The sequence below is a fragment of the Poromitra crassiceps genome (assembly GCF_964638095.1).
Source record: "Poromitra crassiceps genome assembly, chromosome: 10".
In the NCBI taxonomy this organism is placed as follows: Eukaryota; Metazoa; Chordata; class Actinopteri; order Beryciformes; family Melamphaidae; genus Poromitra; species Poromitra crassiceps.
The window spans coordinates 49,892,799-49,913,330 of NC_139631.1; the positions used below are offsets into that span (position 1 = coordinate 49,892,799).

Genomic DNA, 20,532 nt, shown 5'->3' on the forward strand with positions numbered 1-20,532 from the left:
AAACTTGATCATTTACCCCCCAAAGCTCCTCAAATGTCTTCTTTTGTCTTGACCAACAGTCCACAACCCAAAGATAATTAGTTCACTGTCATAGAAGACTAAAGACACCAGAACATATTGACATTTAAGAAGCTGGAAAGAGATAATTTTAGTTTGAGCTTTTCTTAAAAATTGGTGATTAATTTTCTGTTGATTGACTCATTGTTGCAGCTCTAATTCTGAGAGGTAGTTTAAAATGTTATGTCTATCTCCTGTGACTAATTATAACAAAAATAAATAAAAGTAGGCTATGTTTAGCTCAAGCATTAAAAGTGTCCATATACACTTTGTCCATCCTTAAATTAAACAGAATTTCACTCAAAGGTTTTCCTGCTCTTATACTTTAAGCCAATGGTCCCAACTGCCAGGCCCCGGGCCGGTGCCAGTCCGCAAAGTATTATATGGTATGATTTGGCAGGGAGAATGAGACAGAGAGAGAGAGAGCCAGAAAGTGAGAGCGAGTGAGATAGAGCAAAAGAGAGACAGAGAGAGAGAGTGAGAGCGAGAGAGACAGACAGAAGAGAGCGAGCGGTAGCTGAAATTGAAAGTAAAAAGACAGGCACAAGGAGAGAGGATCATAATAAAACATCCCAGCGAGCATTTTTAGGTTGAAAAGACGTTTAAAAACGTTTAGGGTCAACGTTGAAACATTATACTCTATCTCGACCTCGTACACAACTTGTACACGTTTGTACGTTACCACAGGCTAAACGATCATGGGACAGGTGTTTTATATCATGTGTACCAGACTATTATATTATGTAACAGACTAAAATGATGTTGACTGTGTGTGTGCGTCTAGTCTATATGTAGTCTGTAGGCTGTACAACTTCAGAGGTTAATTTAATTTAACACCAGCAACTCAGGGGGTACACAGAGCCTCGTATACAGTCTGTTACAATAACATAGCGTGCCCAGAGCATCTCATCGCTCCACACTCAGGCTATTCACCTTCAAAATAAGGTCAATTAGACCGGTGCAGACTTGCTTTGGTCTAGTCAGTCACAGCAAGCGACTACTAAGTACTTGCACATGCGCGTTACTGTAGGAACTCAATTAATGATTTTATAGTATTGCGCTAAAGTATCAACCATAGTTGTGTCCTGGAAGCTTTTTGCTGGCAGCACATAGCCTATATAGTCCCATATTTCTGATATTTCATGTGACATAATGTGTTGAAATGTAGTGTTTGTGTAGACCAGATTTCAACTCTGTTACACAATAAATTGGACAAATGCCAATTCACACACTATCAATATTGTCTCTATTTCAATCTGCAGCAAACATTTTAACAATATGATTAACCAAATTGTGTTTTTTGACACGTTGACATTGTAACCGCATTTTAGCCGGTTGAAAAGAGGGTGAAATTAGGTCTTAGACGTTCAAACCAAATATCACCCAGATTTCAACTAAAAATCAACGTTGAAAAAAACGTTTTGTGCTCGCTGGGATTGTGCTTATTTTCCCCCACGCACACATAAAAAAGACCCCACGTGGTTTGCACGTCAGGTTACAATGCAATGCAATGCAATGTTACAAGTTTGTGTAGTAAAAATACGACTAAAGTTAAATTATAAAGTGTTGCAAATGCATTTCTTGTGGCTCTATAATATCAATGTGAAGAAACATAACATCTCACAGACATGAGAGAGAGAAAGGAGTAAACAAACACATGCAGTGTTTGGGAGACACATGAGCTGCAATTGTTTTTGTTTTTATATTATGATGGTCATATTAGGAAAATATGCCCTGTGTATTTGATCCAAACGTATGAACTACGCACTATGCGTTTAATATCCATTAAATCTTAGCCATAACAAAGCCCCCCCCCCTTTCACAGCAATATTGTCCATTTTAAACCGGTCCGGTGGCATGATTGTGCCTTCAAAACACCTGATACTGATACTTAACATCTCAAAAACCAAAGAGATGGTCGTTGATTTTAGGAAGAATACTAGCCTCCTTCCCCCTCTTCTCATCAATGGTGAAGTGGTAGAGAGGGTCACCTCTTTCCGGTTCCTCGGGACCACCATCCATGAATCCCTATCATGGGATCTCAACACCAGTCTCAAGATCAGCAAATCCCACCAGCGTCTCTACTTTCTGCGGCAGCTCAAAAAATTCAGGGTCAGTAAAGTAGCCATGACCCACTTCTATAGGTCGGCTATTGAGAGTGTGCTCACTTTCTCCATGCTTGTCTGGTTTGGTCACGCAACCACTCAGGACAAGACTCGGCTGGAAAGAGTAGTACGCCGAGCAGCTAAAATTATCGGCTGTAGTCTCCCCTCACTGTCATCACTTTACTCAAAAAGAATAATCAGGAAGGCTAACAAAATCATTGCAGACCATTCTCATCCGGCACACCACCTATTTAACCTCCTCCCATCAGGCAGGAGATACAGGAGTATGAAGAGTAGAACATCTCGCTTCAGAGATAGCACCTACCTCCAAGCCATAAGGCACTTGAATTTGCACTGACACATTACCGTTGTCACTTTAAACTGTATGCACCTTAAACTGTATGCACTTTCTACTGTATATGCTGTAGCTGAGAACTGTTCCTGTATGTTCCTGTCGCTGGCTGCTATGTTTTTGTTTGTCTCTGAGAGTGAAACCAAGACAAATTCCTATCAACTTTTGTTGACATGGCAATAAATCTTTTGAATCTTGAATAATATTGAAGTTATTCATACTTCTATAGTACAACCAATCTCTCTGTCTCTCTCTGTCCTGCAGTGGTTTGACTTTTGAAAACTAGAGCCAATCAAAATGTGGGACAATATCTCAATATGTGGGACATGGGAAAAGGCATGAAAATGCTGTGCTAGTCCCACACAAAGTCTGGACACCCTAATTAGAATCTTAGTTCAGCTTGTGTGTAAAATAATTGTAAGCTTTTTGAAAATGTGTTCACTGGATGCATTTTGTGTCAAAGCAACAATAAATGGGTTAATGGTATAGCCCGCACAGACACAAGTTGTGCTAACTGTGTTAAGAGTTAAACAAGGCTAGGTTGGAACCTAGCATATGGCCAGCGCGATAAAGCGCTCATGAGCATCAGCACTCAAATCGGCACACAAATTGTACTGGACAAAGCCAGATATAGGGCCCGCTTACGCTGGCCAAAAAAAGTGAAGAAATGTGACTATACAGAATGGAGAAAAATGTTGTGCTATTGTACAAAACTGTAATCGACTAATCATTGCAGCTCTACTCATGTCACAAAACCACCAGAAGTGTGTGTGCTGGATGTGTACTGGATGAATCGTGATGCTTCTGTTTGCATGTAACCGGTACGGTGGCCCTGAAGTGCAAAACACAATGATGAAGAGGGGAAAAACAGGCAAACAAACAAACATGGCGACCGGGCGTCTGGGTAGTGTAGAGGTAAAAGCACTCCCCTACTATTGCGGAGACCTGGGTTTAATTCCCAGCAGCGGTACTTCCAGGTTGGTCAAACGTTCCTACAGACACAATTGTCTGTGTCTGCGGGTGGGAAGCCCGCACATGTATCAGAGGAAGCATGTGCTACAACTCTCCCCAGATCGGCAGAGGGGGTGGAGCAACAGAAAAGAAAATGTAACGACGAATAGGAAAGCATGTCAACAAATCAAAAAACACTTTCAGAGTTGAGCTGGTAACTTTTCTGTTGTTTCTGATCTTTTGTTAATCTGATTTGCAATTTGTTGTCTTTTGTTATTTGTTTTATGATTTGCACTTCATGGCCATTCATTCATGGCCATCCATTCATGGGTATTCTGTGAGTGTGTGTGCACGTGCATGCATGTGTGTGTGTGTGTGTGTGTGTGTGTGTGTGTGTGTGTGTGTGTGTTAGAGTGTGTTTGAACTGGCAGACGGCTGATATGTTTTCCAGTTACACAAACACACTTCTACCCCCTCCCCGTCTCTCTGTCTGTCAAAACACCAAACATCTCTCTCTCTGTCTCTAGTTGGGTTTCACATTTTAACCCAATTTTCAGAAAATCAGCAAAAGAAAATGTGAAATAATGAGCGTTTTCATCCACTGCTGATCTGCTGCTAGACCTGATACATGCCATCGTCTTGCAGGCAGGCAGGCAGCGACAATGTTCTATTAAACACATCTAACGTTATTCATTTAGTTTCTTTATGATCTACAAAGGTACACAGACCATGAATGCAATTTGTGGATTACTGGGTGATCAACTCGGCAAGCATAACGTTATAATCCACGGAACAGTTAGTAGAATAAACACACCATGCCAGGCGGTCTAAAAGTGTGCTGCTTATTTACCATTATTTACCTTACAAGTGTAGCCTTATTTAGTGTAGCTACGCCGACATGTCAACATGAAACTGTTTGATTCTTGAAGGGAAGATTCGCTTAATCTGTTTCCACTGCATTTATCGCATTTATGTGTTATCGATACGCCAACTTGTCTCTCTCTGTCTCCGTCTGTTTCTGTCTCTCTGTTTCTCTTTCTGTCTGTCTCTCGCTCGCTCTCCAACTCTCCGTCTCTCTCTCTCTCTCTCTCTCTCTCTCTCTCTCTCTCTCTCTATTGGCGCATTTCGACACGAGGCTGAAGTTGGCTCCCGATTCGCAGCTCCCGATTGGAATTTTCCAGTCCACCTTAAAAAGTGGAATAACGCCTCTAGATGGCGTGGTCAGAAATATGTTTCACAAATCAGACACTGTGCTATAATGAGAGTCTAATGTCCCCTTTATAATCTAGGCCAGGTTTGAAAAGAATTAGAGTGACGGTCTTTGAGCTGGACCTGGTTTGATGCGGTCTAGATGGCAAAAATCAGCTGAAAACTGCAATTAGAGCACTTTCACAAATCAGAAATATGTTTCACAAATCAGACACTGTGCTATAATGAGAGTCTAATGTCCCCTTTATAATCTAGGCCAGGTTTGAAAAGAATTAGAGTGATGGTCTTCGAGCTGGACCTGGTTTGATGCGGTCTAGATGCTCAAAATCAGCAGAAAACTGCAATTATAGCACTTTCACAAATCAGAAATATGTTTCACAAATCAGACACTGTGCTATAATGAGAGTCTAATGTCCCCTTTATAATCTAGGCCAGGTTTGAAAAGAATATGTGTAATGGTCTGTGAGCTGGACCTGGTTTGATGCGGTCTAGATGCTCAAAATCAGCAGAAAACTGCAATTATAGCACTTTCACAAATCAGAAATATGTTTCACAAATCAGACACTGTGCTATAATGAGAGTCTAATGTCCCCTTTATAATCTAGGCCAGGTTTGAAAAGAATTAGAGTGATGGTCTTTGAGCTGGACCTGGTTTGATGCGGTCTAGATGGGCAAAATCAGTTGAAAACTGCAATTAGAGCACTTTCACAAATCAGAAATATGTTTCACAAATCAGACACTGTGCTATAATGAGAGTCTAATGTCCCCTTTATAATCTAGGCCAGGTTTGAAAAGAATATGTGTAATGGTCTGTGAGCTGGACCTGGTTTGATGCGGTCTAGATGCTCAAAATCAGCAGAAAACTGCAATTATAGCACTTTCACAAATCAGAAATATGTTTCACAAATCAGACACTGTGCTATAATGAGAGTCTAATGTCCCCTTTATAATCTAGGCCAGGTTTGAAAAGAATTAGAGTGACGGTCTTTGAGCTGGACCTGGTTTGATGCGGTCTAGATGGCCAAAATCAGCTGAAAACTGCAATTAGAGCACTTTCACAAATCAGAAATATGTTTCACAAATCAGACACTGTGCTATAATGAGAGTCTAATGTCCCCTTTATAATCTAGGCCAGGTTTGAAAAGAATTAGAGTGATGGTCTTCGAGCTGGACCTGGTTTGATGCGGTCTAGATGGCCAAAATCAGCTGAAAACTGCAATTAGAGCACTTTCACAAATCAGAAATATGTTTCACAAATCAGACACTGTGCTATAATGAGAGTCTAATGTCCCCTTTATAATCTAGGCCAGGTTTGAAAAGAATTAGAGTGATGGTCTTCGAGCTGGACCTGGTTTGATGCGGTCTAGATGCTCAAAATCAGCAGAAAACTGCAATTATAGCAGTTTCACAAATCAGAAATATGTTTCACAAATCAGACACTGTGCTATAATGAGAGTCTAATGTCCCCTTTATAATCTAGGCCAGGTTTGAAAAGAATATGTGTAATGGTCTGTGAGCTGGACCTGGTTTGATGCGGTCTAGATGCTCAAAATCAGCAGAAAACTGCAATTATAGCACTTTCACAAATCAGAAATATGTTTCACAAATCAGACACTGTGCTATAATGAGAGTCTAATGTCCCCTTTATAATCTAGGCCAGGTTTGAAAAGAATTAGAGTGATGGTCTTTGAGCTGGACCTGGTTTGATGCGGTCTAGATGGGCAAAATCAGTTGAAAACTGCAATTAGAGCACTTTCACAAATCAGAAATATGTTTCACAAATCAGACACTGTGCTATAATGAGAGTCTAATGTCCCCTTTATAATCTAGGCCAGGTTTGAAAAGAATATGTGTAATGGTCTGTGAGCTGGACCTGGTTTGATGCGGTCTAGATGCTCAAAATCAGCAGAAAACTGCAATTATAGCACTTTCACAAATCAGAAATATGTTTCACAAATCAGACACTGTGCTATAATGAGAGTCTAATGTCCCCTTTATAATCTAGGCCAGGTTTGAAAAGAATTAGAGTGACGGTCTTTGAGCTGGACCTGGTTTGATGCGGTCTAGATGGCCAAAATCAGCTGAAAACTGCAATTAGAGCACTTTCACAAATCAGAAATATGTTTCACAAATCAGACACTGTGCTATAATGAGAGTCTAATGTCCCCTTTATAATCTAGGCCAGGTTTGAAAAGAATTAGAGTGATGGTCTTCGAGCTGGACCTGGTTTGATGCGGTCTAGATGCTCAAAATCAGCAGAAAACTGCAATTATAGCACTTTCACAAATCAGAAATATGTTTCACAAATCAGACACTGTGCTATAATGAGAGTGTAATGTCCCCTTTATAATCTAGGCCAGGTTTGAAAAGAATATGTGTAATGGTCTGTGAGCTGGACCTGGTTTGATGCGGTCTAGATGCTCAAAATCAGCAGAAAACTGCAATTATAGCACTTTCACAAATCAGAAATATGTTTCACAAATCAGACACTGTGCTATAATGAGAGTCTAATATCCCCTTTATAATCTAGGCCAGGTTTGAAAAGAATTAGAGTGATGGTCTTTGAGCTGGACCTGGTTTGATGCGGTCTAGATGGGCAAAATCAGTTGAAAACTGCAATTAGAGCACTTTCACAAATCAGAAATATGTTTCACAAATCAGACACTGTGCTATAATGAGAGTCTAATGTCCCCTTTATAATCTAGGCCAGGTTTGAAAAGAATATGTGTAATGGTCTGTGAGCTGGACCTGGTTTGATGCGGTCTAGATGCTCAAAATCAGCAGAAAACTGCAATTATAGCACTTTCACAAATCAGAAATATGTTTCACAAATCAGACACTGTGCTATAATGAGAGTCTAATGTCCCCTTTATAATCTAGGCCAGGTTTGAAAAGAATTAGAGTGACGGTCTTTGAGCTGGACCTGGTTTGATGCGGTCTAGATGGCCAAAATCAGCTGAAAACTGCAATTAGAGCACTTTCACAAATCAGAAATATGTTTCACAAATCAGACACTGTGCTATAATGAGAGTCTAATGTCCCCTTTATAATCTAGGCCAGGTTTGAAAAGAATTAGAGTGATGGTCTTCGAGCTGGACCTGGTTTGATGCGGTCTAGATGCTCAAAATCAGCAGAAAACTGCAATTATAGCAGTTTCACAAATCAGAAATATGTTTCACAAATCAGACACTGTGCTATAATGAGAGTCTAATGTCCCCTTTATAATCTAGGCCAGGTTTGAAAAGAATATGTGTAATGGTCTGTGAGCTGGACCTGGTTTGATGCGGTCTAGATGCTCAAAATCAGCAGAAAACTGCAATTATAGCACTTTCACAAATCAGAAATATGTTTCACAAATCAGACACTGTGCTATAATGAGAGTCTAATGTCCCCTTTATAATCTAGGCCAGGTTTGAAAAGAATTAGAGTGATGGTCTTTGAGCTGGACCTGGTTTGATGCGGTCTAGATGGGCAAAATCAGTTGAAAACTGCAATTAGAGCACTTTCACAAATCAGAAATATGTTTCACAAATCAGACACTGTGCTATAATGAGAGTCTAATGTCCCCTTTATAATCTAGGCCAGGTTTGAAAAGAATATGTGTAATGTTCTGTGAGCTGGACCTGGTTTGATGCGGTCTAGATGCTCAAAATCAGCAGAAAACTGCAATTATAGCACTTTCACAAATCAGAAATATGTTTCACAAATCAGACACTGTGCTATAATGAGAGTCTAATGTCCCCTTTATAATCTAGGCCAGGTTTGAAAAGAATATGTGTAATGGTCTGTGAGCTGGACCTGGTTTGATGCGGTCTAGATGCTCAAAATCGGCAGAAAACTGCAATTATAGCACTTTCACAAATCAGAAATATGTTTCACAAATCAGACACTGTGCTATAATGAGAGTCTAATGTCCCCTTTATAATCTAGGCCAGGTTTGAAAATAATATGTGTAATGGTCTGTGAGCTGGACCTGGTTTGATGCGGTCTAGATGCTCAAAATCAGCAGAAAACTGCAATTATAGCACTTTCACAAATCAGAAATATGTTTCACAAATCAGACACTGTGCTATAATGAGAGTCTAATGTCCCCTTTATAATCTAGGCCAGGTATGAAAAGAATTAGAGTGATGGTCTGTGAGTTGGACGTGGTTTTGTGTGGTCTAGATGCTCCAAATCAGCTGAAAACTGCAATCATAGCATTTTCACAAATCAGAAATATGTTTCACAAATCAGACACTGTGCTATAATGAGAGTCTAATGTCCCCTTTATAATCTAGGCCAGGTTTGAAAAGAATATGTGTAATGGTCTGTGAGCTGGACCTGGTTTGATGCGGTCTAGATGCTCAAAATCAGCAGAAAACTGCAATTATAGCACTTTCACAAATCAGAAATATGTTTCACAAATCAGACACTGTGCTATAATGAGAGTCTAATGTCCCCATTATAATCTAGGCCAGGTTTGAAAAGAATTAGAGTGACGGTCTTTGAGCTGGACCTGGTTTGATGCGGTCTAGATGGCCAAAATCAGCTGAAAACTGCAATTAGAGCATTTTCACAAATCAGAAATATGTTTCACAAATCAGACACTGTGCTATAATGAGAGTCTAATGTCCCCTTTATAATCTAGGCCAGGTTTGAAAAGAATATGTGTAATGGTCTGTGAGCTGGACCTGGTTTGATGCGGTCTAGATGCTCAAAATCAGCAGAAAACTGCAATTATAGCACTTTCACAAATCAGAAATATGTTTCACAAATCAGCCACTGTGCCAGAATGAGAGTCTAATGTCCCCTTTGTAATCTAGGCCAGGTTTGAAAAGAATTAGAGTGATGGTCTGTGAGTTGGACGTGGTTTTGTGTGGTCTAGATGCTCCAAATCAGCTGAAAACTGCAATCATAGCATTTTCACAAATCAGAAATATGTTTCACAAATCAGACACTGTGCTATAATGAGAGTCTAATGTCCCCTTTATAATCTAGGCCAGGGTTGAAAAGAATTAGAGTGATGGTCTTTGAGCTGGACCTGGTTTGATGCGGTCTAGATGGCCAAAATCAGCAGAAAACTGCAATTATAGCACTTTCACAAATCAGAAATATGTTTCACAAATCAGACACTGTGCTATAATGAGAGTCTAATGTCCCCTTTATAATCTAGGCCAGGTTTGAAAAGAATATGTGTAATGGTCTGTGAGTTGGAGGTGGTTTTATGCAGTCTAGATGGGCAAAAGCTGTGAAATCAACTCTTTTTTCCAGCTGTTTACACCAATAGGAGAACCTTTTTGAGGTCAATAAGAATTGCATGCAACATTAAAAACGAACAAAATGCATGATTCATTCTATAATGTATTCTCATTACATATCCCCCCTATATACCTATGTTTTCCAGTTCATGAACTCGCTTGAAAATGGTCGAACCACGCCATCTAGAGGCGTTATTCCACTTTTTAAGGTGGACTGGAAAATTCCAATCGGGAGCTGCGAATCGGGAGCCAACTTCAGCCTCGTCATTTCGACCACATAGTCCCGCATACATCCTTTTGGTACCTGTTGGTTTTCCATCACAAATAGCTCCCCCTCAATGTGCCCCCCACCCCCAAACTGGTCATCATAGCGATGGAGGCTGGCGCATGAGGTTTGCATGCTGTGAAACTGTAGGCTACAGACTGTAAACTCAGAGACTCCCTTTCATAATCACCCTATACCATACATGGGCAACATACGGCCCGCGGGCCGTATGCGGCCCGCGGGCGCCCCCTGTGTGGCCCGCGATGGAATTGCAAAAAAAAAAAAAAAAAAAAAAAACTTTTTTTTTTTTTTTTTTTTTTTTTTTTACAGTGCACCTGAACGCAACATGCAAGATACCCGCTGAATAAGTGTCCAAATGTTCATGTCATTCTGGCCAATACTCTGTTATAGCATTTCAGTCTGGAATATGGAATATCTTTCAATAATATTTATGACTAAAAGGCTAAAAGTAATCTCATGTGTAAGAAATGACTGTTCTACATTGCAGTAGAAATTGAAATAATTAACTTGTTGGTTTTGGATTTATTTAGCTTCAAGAGTGCATTTTTGTTCTTGTGTGACCCTCAACACAGGCTTTGAGAATCCCGGGCCACTTACTGATACTTATGCTTAAATTAACCCACTCATATTCTGGTTTATTTCAAGAAAAACATTTCGGCTAGTGGAAATTCTAATTGGCTGGTAACTTTAAAATCTAGCAGCCATATTGGCAGGTGGTGAAAAGTTAATTTCAAGCCCTGCAGGGAGAGCAGGTGGTGACATAGGAGTGAAAAAAGGATCAAATATTGGTGGTTAAGACTGAATAATGACATCACAATTGTTAATTTAAAATGAGTTATTCCTCTAAACCTGGCTTCAAATGCCCCAAATTCTTCGCGCTGGCGCCGTTCAGCCCTCAGCAAAATCTGGTAGCGACTCGCGAGGACATTTTTTTGTGGCCTTCTCTATCATCAAAGTTGCCCATTCATGGGTTACGGCATGACAATATTTGTTCGGCCCCCGGCAACAATCTGGGTTTCTCATGTGGCCCCCCATGAAAAATAGTTGCCCACCCCTGCCCTATACTGTACTTGCTAAGCCTGGAACTGTTAACTGCTTATGATATGCTGATTTTCTTTGGGCTTCAGTATCCCCTCTCCCTGATTTCGAAATCCAGGAGCTTTACCCGACTATATTTTACTTAGAAAGCCGCAAGAAAAAACTATACCATATTTTATGATACAATGAATGAATGATAACCTTTTGAAGAATATAACATTACAAAATAAGAAATGGAGTGAAATATTTGTAATCTGTGCCTCCTGAGCAGATTTATTTTAATGTTTCATTTATTCTCATGATTTATTCTTAACTTTTTCATTTCCCCGTCTCTCAGTACTCCCTATAGTACCTCCACGTATTTTCCCCCTGTATCTCAGTACTCCCTATAGTACCTCCACGTAGTTTCCCCCTGTCTCTCAGTACCCCCTATAGTACCTCCACATAGTTTCCCCCTGTCTCTCAGTACTCCCTATAGTACCTCCACATAGTTTCCCCCTGTCTCTCAGTACTCCCTATAGTACCTCCACATAGTTTCCCCCTGTCTCTCAGTACTCCCTATAGTACCTCCACGTAGTTTCCCCCTGTCTCTCAGTACCCCCTATAGTACCTCCACGTAGTTTCCCCCTGTCTCTCAGTACTCCCTATAGTACCTCCACGTAGTTTCCCCCTGTCTTTCAGTACCCCCTATAGTACCTCCACATAGTTTCCCCCTGTCTCTCAGTACTCCCTATAGTACCTCCACGTAGTTTCCCCCTGTCTCTCAGTACTCCCTATAGTACCTCCACGTAGTTTCCCCCTGTCTCAGTACTCCCTATAGTACCTCCACATAGTTTCCCCCTGTCTCTCAGTACTCCCTATAGTACCTCCACGTAGTTTCCCCCTGTCTCTCAGTACTCCCTATAGTACCTCCACATAGTTTCCCCCTGTCTCTCAGTACCCCCTATAGTACCTCCCACATAGGGATACACAAATGACCCACATCAGCAACTGAGACCATCAGTGAGAAGATTGGCTGTTTCTATAGAGTACTTCTAAACGCAGACACACAGCGAGAGGAGGCTCGTGTTCAGGCCGAGTCTGTCATGTCTCTTGTTGAAAATAAAAGATGTGACAAAAATATGTTTAAATTCATACAATCTTATTTTTTCCCACTATGTTTTCCACCATGGGTGGCCATGTTGAAATGAAGTCAAATGACGAGTTGGGAGCAACTAGGGGTTGAGAAATCCAAGAAAGAACTCCGAGTTGACGTGCCGCTTTATTCGATTTCCTAGTAGCAAGTGGAAATTTGTGAGCGAGTTCTAAACGAAGGCATCAATAATATCCAGGCTGTCAGTCAGTCGGCTCAGAGACATTTAAAGTCTTTGTGAGAGAAAAGTCCCGGAGAGAAGAGACCTTTGCCTCTGCATGTTGACCGAGTCATGGTAACAGCCCAGGAATCTCAGACACACACACACACACACACACACACACACACACACACACACACACACACACACACACACACACAGACACACACACACACACACACACACACACACACACACACACACACACACTGAAGTTCAGACAGAGATGAAACTTTATTGACTCTGGGGAGAAACAGTAAAGAAAACTAAAACGCAGAATGAAGGCAATGGGGATATTAGACTAAAATACAGAATAGTAAAATGAATAAACATTTAGAAAATATATTTAGTCACGGTACCCGTAGGGTATTAACTCATTCTCATTGATCATTTTCATTAATTTTCCAAGACCCACAGAATATTTTCTTCTATGACTATGTAAAGACTGAATATCCCAAAACAAAGAAGAGAGCCTTGACTTTCATAGGAAAAAAAAAAGTTTGATTCTACCTTCATCCGTTCTTTAGTTATCGACACCTGAATGTAGGTCGTTTTCACCAAAAACAGCAGTCTCTGAGGAAATGGCATTTTTGTAAATTAAGTCATCACGGCTCCTGACCTGAATAAATGCCTTTAATGGCGGATACTGGCGGTGTTACACTCAACTATGAACCCCATAATGATTTTGTTTCCCCTTCCGGTCAAACGTGCCCGTGGGCACAGCTTTTACTGTAACACCGGTGTGAGAAAGAGATTCACCCCGCTATGAGAGAGGGGAGCCCGGGTCGCGCGTTCTTCTTGCGCGGGGGGATGACTGGTTGTCTGTGTAGCCTACTGTATGTCAGGAGCAATCTACCGGCTGATATTTACACGGCGTCAAGAGTTTAGGGACTGGATTACTATTTCCTGAGGACAAGTGACTTATGGACTTGTTGCGTGCAGGTTGTGTGGTGCGTGGTGAAAACAAAATCCTTCACGTTTGAGTGACAGGCTGCCCCCCCCCGCTGTAATGGAGTCCAAAAACCTGTATGAATAAAAGCTGCTGGACCAGTGTTTGAGCCGTTCCATGGAGCTGTGCTATGGACCTTTTTCTGCTTCCTGGTTTTGTTAGACAATTGTGGTCGATCCTGTACACCTTTAGATGTGCTGTACTATTTCAATCAACACTGATGACATCACTGATGACATTATCACTGCCATTATCAGTGCCCCCCCCCCCCCCCCCCCGTCCTGCACCTGTGTGTGTGTGTGTGTGTGTGTGTGTGTGTGTGTGTGTGTGTGTGGGTGTGGGTGTGGGTGTGTGTGTGTGTGTGTGTGTGTGTGTGTGTGTGTGTTGCTTTCGGCTCATCTTGTTCTGACTCTTTTGTTTCAGGTGAGCATCGTTCGAGGAAAAGATGGTTTTGGTTTCACCATCTGCTCCGACTGTCCGGTCCGAGTCCAGGCTGTCGACCCCGGTAAGGCCTAACCCAAGGTGGAAAACAGTTCCTCGAATGGCCACTTGAGGCTGGCTCCAAGAGCGAGTCATAGTAGACCCTCATGTTAAAATGCCCAACTTTACAGCAGACATAAACATGTTTACACCCTGGTTCAAAACACGGTTTTAGCTAATTTCACCCTTCATGACAACTTTCACAGTTTTATACTTTTATACAGGCTATGTCTAATTTCACCTTTCTGTACAGGGGCTGACTTTTTACCCTTTTATACAGTCTATGGGCCCTTGTAATCATTTGCTCTCACACCCTATCTTTGCAAATTTATCTTCGTAATTTAGCGTTTGCGCTTGTTTAACTCATTGGCTGCCAGCCACTTCTGGAAAACGGATGCTCCCAGTGCCAGCCCTTTCAGAGCATTTTCAGTGATTTCTCAAGACCCACAGAATATTGTGTGATATTACTATGTAAACACCGAACACGCCCAAAGAACGATGAGACTCTCTTGTATCATCAGCAAAAAAAAGTTTATTGATATCATTTTCCGTTCTTTAGTTATCAGCAGTAGAAGATAGGTTGGTTTCACCAAAAACAGACGTTTCAAACTAGAAGCTGAGATAATGAGCCTTTTGTGAAATGAAGCATTTCAAGCACATCACTGACTCTGAAGCTAATATTTTCTGATGTAGTGACACCTCAAAAATAATTTCCTTCAATAAAACAGCGAAAACAAAGGAATTTTGATGGCAAAATAATATTTTTTAGCTGCAACCAGCAGCGCTGGCCCCTGCGTGCGCAGACCCTACACCTTCTTGCTGGTCTTGATTTACTGCTGGTGGGCATCAGGTATTCCAGCTTGTGTTTGCCAATCTGTCCATCGAGCCTGCTGTCTGGGTCAGTGTTGTATGGTGCCCTGCGTGCCCCACCCCCCTCAACTGCACACTCCTCCTCCGTGGGAGTGTCTCTGGTGGCTCTCTGCTGCTCTGAATTTTCTGCTGCACGTTTCAAAGTGCGCTGCACCCGCTGCACCCAGCGTATTGTAATAATGTCAGGAACCAGGCGAAGAGTCAGGATCTTGTCACCGCACTTTATTCAGGGATCGCTATTACAGGACGACTGTCAGCCGTCGTCCACGCCACTAACACCCCACAACCACATTCCCAAACCCAGCTAGCTTCCTCTAGCTTCGCAGCTCCCAACACCGCAGCCTTCCCTCCTGGCTCCCACACACAACAACCCAGAGCTATCGCTCTCCCGTTCACGTTCCCCCTTCCCCCAGCCAATCACAGGTGAACCCCTCTCTTCCACCACACCCACTGGCTCGTATGCTGCCTTTACGTACCCCCGTAAATCCCCACAGACATGTCGACCCCAGACTAACGTGACAACTAGACAACCCCATGTTTACTGACAAACCCACATCGCTACACAGCCCCCCCTTTTAAACAAACACTTGTCCCAAGTGGTACAGTAAACATGCACAACAACATCACAGTAACACCCCCACATCCCAATTCAGTTCAAACCCGTCACATTTACATTTTTCCTTTTTTTCTCTTTTACACACATCGCAACCACCACCAGAAGCACACTACTCCCCCCTGTGCCCCCCACAGAGAACACAAACACGGCAGTAGCTCCGCACATCCTCCTTGTGTTTCCCCCAATAGAACAGTGCATGAACACGGCGGAGTGTCTCTTCAGGCCCGAAATGACCGGATCTGGGGGGACCGGATCTGGGGGCCCGGTGTCCCCACCGTAGCACCAATCCCCGCAGGTAGCTGGGTACAATCCTCTGGAACCCCTTTATCCCGTGCCCTGTCCTCCCCAAAAGCCCATCCTCACACAGACGCAGGTCCGTAAACATGTTCCACAGTCCCTTCGTGGCACCGGAACACTTGTGAATCTCCCCCACAGGGGGCCGGCGTCCGGCCGCTACCCACGCAAGCACCGGACCGATAGCCGCGTCCTCCGCCTGCCTGCGTCTCCACTCACCCACGTCGACATCCATGATGGTCATGTCGTCGTCTGTCAGGTCCACATCTGAACAGTACTCCTCTTCCTCCGCCTCTTGCACTCGCTTGTCCTCCCGTCCCCCTCCCCCGGGGGGCGGCGTGTTCAGGACAGCAGGGAGAACACCACCGGTAGCGACCTCCACCTGGGCTTCCTGCACAGCGACCGTGGGGGGTGTGGAGCGGCTAGGTTGGGCCGGCTCCTCCGGCGGTAACCCCTCTCGTTCACCCGGAGACACGAGCGTCACTCTCCCGACTGTAACAGCGCTGCAGATGTCTCTCTCCACCGTGGGGGGTGCAGAGCGGCTAGGCTCCTCCGGCGTTAGCAACACCCGCCCATCTGGACACACAACCCACACTCTCCTGACGGTAACAACATTCTCTTCTCCCCTGCCGCTCACCTCCTCCCCAGCCTGTGTCTCTCCCCGGTCCTCTACAGCCTCAGTGCAGTCTCTGGCCAAATGCTCAGGCGACCGGCAAGTCCAACAGAGTCTCACCTGCCCGCCGCCGGCACCTCTCTCCTCTCCCGCTGTCCTCCGGTCTCCGACAGCCTCGTGACACTCCCTGGCTAGATGTCCCCACCCACCGCATGACCAGCAGACCCCCGGGCACCCCCAGTACCGTTGCTCCGCGTACCTGGTTTGCCCCGAAGGAACGCCGTGACACCACCTCGCCAGATGACCCTGTGCTCCACAAGTCCAACACAGTCTCTGTGGCTCCTCCGTCTGCCGTTCTCCGCGCTGCGTGGCCCCCCTCAGTAGCTTCGTAAGCACCTCTGCCCAGGCAGGCGTCGCCTCCCACAGCCGTCTGATCCCCTGCATCAGGCGGGCCTCCACGCCGGCAAACGCCGCGCTGAACTTCTGCTCCAGGCGGGCCTCCATGCCGGCCAGCACCGAGCTGAACTCCGGAGTCGGCAGCTCCTTTTCCCCCGCGTCCAACGACGAGGGTCCACCAACGTGCGCCATTCCACGTGGTGTTTGTAGCCGTTAGCACACCAGCTAACCCTCAGCTAGCACACACAGCTAGCCTCCAGCTAGCACACACAGCTAGCCTTGTAGCAGTTAGCACACGCAGCTAACTGCGCACGCCAAATCGATCCTCCAAGGCGTTAATTTTCCTCTGTCTCTCCGCTCCACCTTCCCGCTGCTACCGCGCGAGGCGAGCGGCCAAAGTTCGTAGTCACTTGACTGACACCAATGTAATAATGTCAGGAACCAGGCGAAGAGTCAGGATCTTGTCACCGCACTTTATTCAGGGATCGCTATTACAGGACGACTGTCAGCCGTCGTCCACGCCACTAACACCCCACAACCACATTCCCAAACCCAGCTAGCTTCCTCTAGCTTCGCAGCTCCCAACACCGCAGCCTTCCCTCCTGGCTCCCACACACAACAACCCAGAGCTATCGCTCTCCCGTTCACGTTCCCCCTTCCCCCAGCCAATCACAGGTGAACCCCTCTCTTCCACCACACCCACTGGCTCGTATGCTGCCTTTACGTACCCCCGTAAATCCCCACAGACATGTCGACCCCAGACTAACGTGACAACTAGACAACCCCATGTTTACTGACAAACCCACATCGCTACAGTATATTTTCACAGCGCTCCGCCGTTTTTGTGCGCCGGCTCCCAGCGCTTCCAGCTGAGAATAATTTATCTTTTCAGAAAGACGCTGGTGTCGGGTGCTCCTTTTCTGGCAACTAATCATATGGATAAACTATCGCAACAGACAGAAAGGCTCAATTGTGGGAGCAGATTGGCTGCTGTTCACAGGCACAGCTAACGTTACAGCATGCATCGGTTTCCGTTTCCCCATGGCTTCTTCTGTTTTTTCCTCACCTTTCTCTAATCCGGAGAGCACTGTCGCCACCTAATGGGTCCGTAAAATAGCTTATACACCTTCAACATCCCCCATATTTTTACAGGAGATGCATCAGGCTTTGATCCACGTCCCACCGTCAAAAAACGCAATTGACGTTACTATTTGAATTGACGTCTTTAGACGTCATTGGCACTCAATGAGTTAATGCCGTGCGCAATGCAAATTGGGGGCGGGCACAAGCGCATGCCTGTTATAATTGTACTGGGCATAGGCGTGCCACATGCCAAAGCAGGCGTTTCAGTGCTAAAATGTGGGGATAGATGGCATCATCCTATCGTCAGCAGCGCGCAATTACTTTGCGCTAAGAGCTTTGAAAAGCACCTCTTAGGCGGTGAAACACAATTGCTGCGCTTGACCGCACCATAATCTCCACGCTGCGCAGCGCAGAAACGTCATTACGCACGGACGTGCCACCCCAGGACATCAAATTCTGCTGCTAAAATTGGGTAACCAGCAGATTATTAATTGAGGCAATCAACTATAATTCACTGAGAAACTTTTATCACATCGCAGGGAGGGGTTATGGTAAATGAATTGAGAAAACTTGTACATTGTAGCCTACTTGCAATAGGCTATTCACCTTCACCTTCTATCCCATAACCCGGAGGGTCATTGGCACCACAGCCGATCTGTCACAAGCTCTCTCCATCTCTCTCTGTCCTTGGCAGGAGTCGGCAGCTCAATGTTTCGCCGAGTTTTAATTGAGGCCACTGTAAATCCTCCAATCTTTTCTTTTGTCTCCGCCGTTTACACGCTGCAAACACGTTTCTATTGTCCCACCCCAGTCAACAAAATAACCCGAATTGCATCAAAACACAGATGTTTTTAACATGTACAGTATATGATGTGATGGTGTCATTATGAGATAGGGATAATATATACAGTCAATAGGCCTACACCTATCCAAATTACGCATGGGGAGAATTACAGCATGCCTCACGCAAACTGTATTACAGGGACTGCAAGACTGTGGTTAACACCGCCCAAATCCCGTTTGCGCCGTGCATAAATGATTTGGCACGCCTCTAATCTGCGTTTGCGCCCGTTGTTGTGACGAGTTATGCCTCCCCGTGAGTAATTGCATCGCCACCATATTTTGGGGCTGTTTTAACTTAAAAACAGGGAGGTGATGTCTAGCCAAACAATTATATCATTTTTAAACAGTTATGTTTCTGTATAAATCATTACAATATGCTCCCGTGAGGTGGGGATGCGTTTAGCTGCTGCCGGGGGAGGGTGCAAAACTCGGCATAACACCTGGACAGCGGACTGCAATCTTCCCTGCCTTATGGCATGCGCAAACAGGTGCACAAGCGCAAATAGGGGATATCGCCTGTTCCAAGATAGAGCCCTATGGCCCCTATCTTCCCACTGGCCTTAGGCGCTAAAACTGGCATTAAACGCAAAAAAACGTGCCTTGCCCCTGCCTCGGGAAGATAGCATCATGGTTTTAGGCCCCGAAATGCGCTTTACGCCGAAGAGGCGTGGCGCAGTGCCAGAATAGGCCAGAATGGGCGTTTCGGCCTTAAATACCGGCCTAACGCTATCTTCCCCCCTGGCACACAATGACCGATGAAAAAAAAGTTCTTATACCGTAGTTTTGAGCCCCTGTCATTCAGAGGCTGTTGCATCACCCTACCTGTGCAGTGGGGGAGAAGAAAAGGTAGCGAGAGAAAACGATATCATTCTGCCCAAACAAATATTCACTGCGCCGCCAGCTCCCCTACCAAAGCCACACATGTGAAATCTCCCAGCATGCATTGAGGCTAATACATTTCGACAAGAAATAGCAACCAAATCAGCCTAAATAGGCTAAGTGGTAGATATAAATAATATGTATGTTAACAAAACATGCAATTCTAGAACATTTCAATATTGGACAAAATAAAACATAAAAATGAAAACACAACCCTATGTGAAACATATATGTAATCCAGGTGGTATATATATCCCTCGCAAAGTTAACGTGATATAGATGAGTGATAGCCGTAACACGGTTCTACTGTGATGTCTGCTCCAATAAGACTTGGCTTACTTCACATGTACTTTTACAATAAAAACACATTCATGCAATGACTTTACATAATATAGGCTATATTTATGTGCAATGACTTTACATAATGTAGGCTATATTTATGTGCATCATTTAGCCTGTGCAGCAGGTCGTCTACAAGTTATAAAACTAACTGCCCTGAATGAGCCGAGTGGGGGTGCTTGTTCACTATTGTGAAAGTTATGTTTACAACATAAAGATCATGGAATTGGATGCTATCAGGAATGTCACCGATAGTTAACGTTCTATATTGTAGGCTACAGGGAGACCATCAGCCCTGCTGAACAGATCTGTATTTGCCTGGCTGTAGGTTGAATTGTTTTATTCAGGCTATGATCTGTGATGTGCTGAGATATCCAAATTGGCATGAAGAGATGACAGCATGGAGCCAAAACCCGGACATGGATCGAGTGGATTGGAGCTTCGAAAGGAAGAATGTCATTGAGTACCTGCAGTTTACCAATGAGCACAGTTGTGAATAATTCTACGCTTAAAAGGCGTGGTTATAATGCTTAAGGCCGCGTGTAGCGGGGCAAGGCACGAGTAGCTAGTGCGCCGGGCC

General features: G+C 44.2%; 1 protein-coding gene across 1 annotated transcript in view; it reads left to right on the forward strand.

The window, feature by feature from the left end:
• Window positions 1–20,532, forward strand: part of LOC310784499 (regulator of G-protein signaling 3-like) — a gene marked incomplete at both ends in the record, with an annotated part of 100,558 nt that overhangs the window by 27,217 nt on the left and 52,809 nt on the right. Inside the window, one exon of the mRNA XM_083645484.1 lies at window positions 13,963–14,044. Within this exon, the coding sequence (XP_083501610.1) occupies window positions 13,963–14,044 (82 nt within the window). The remainder of the gene's footprint in view (window positions 1–13,962; window positions 14,045–20,532) is intronic.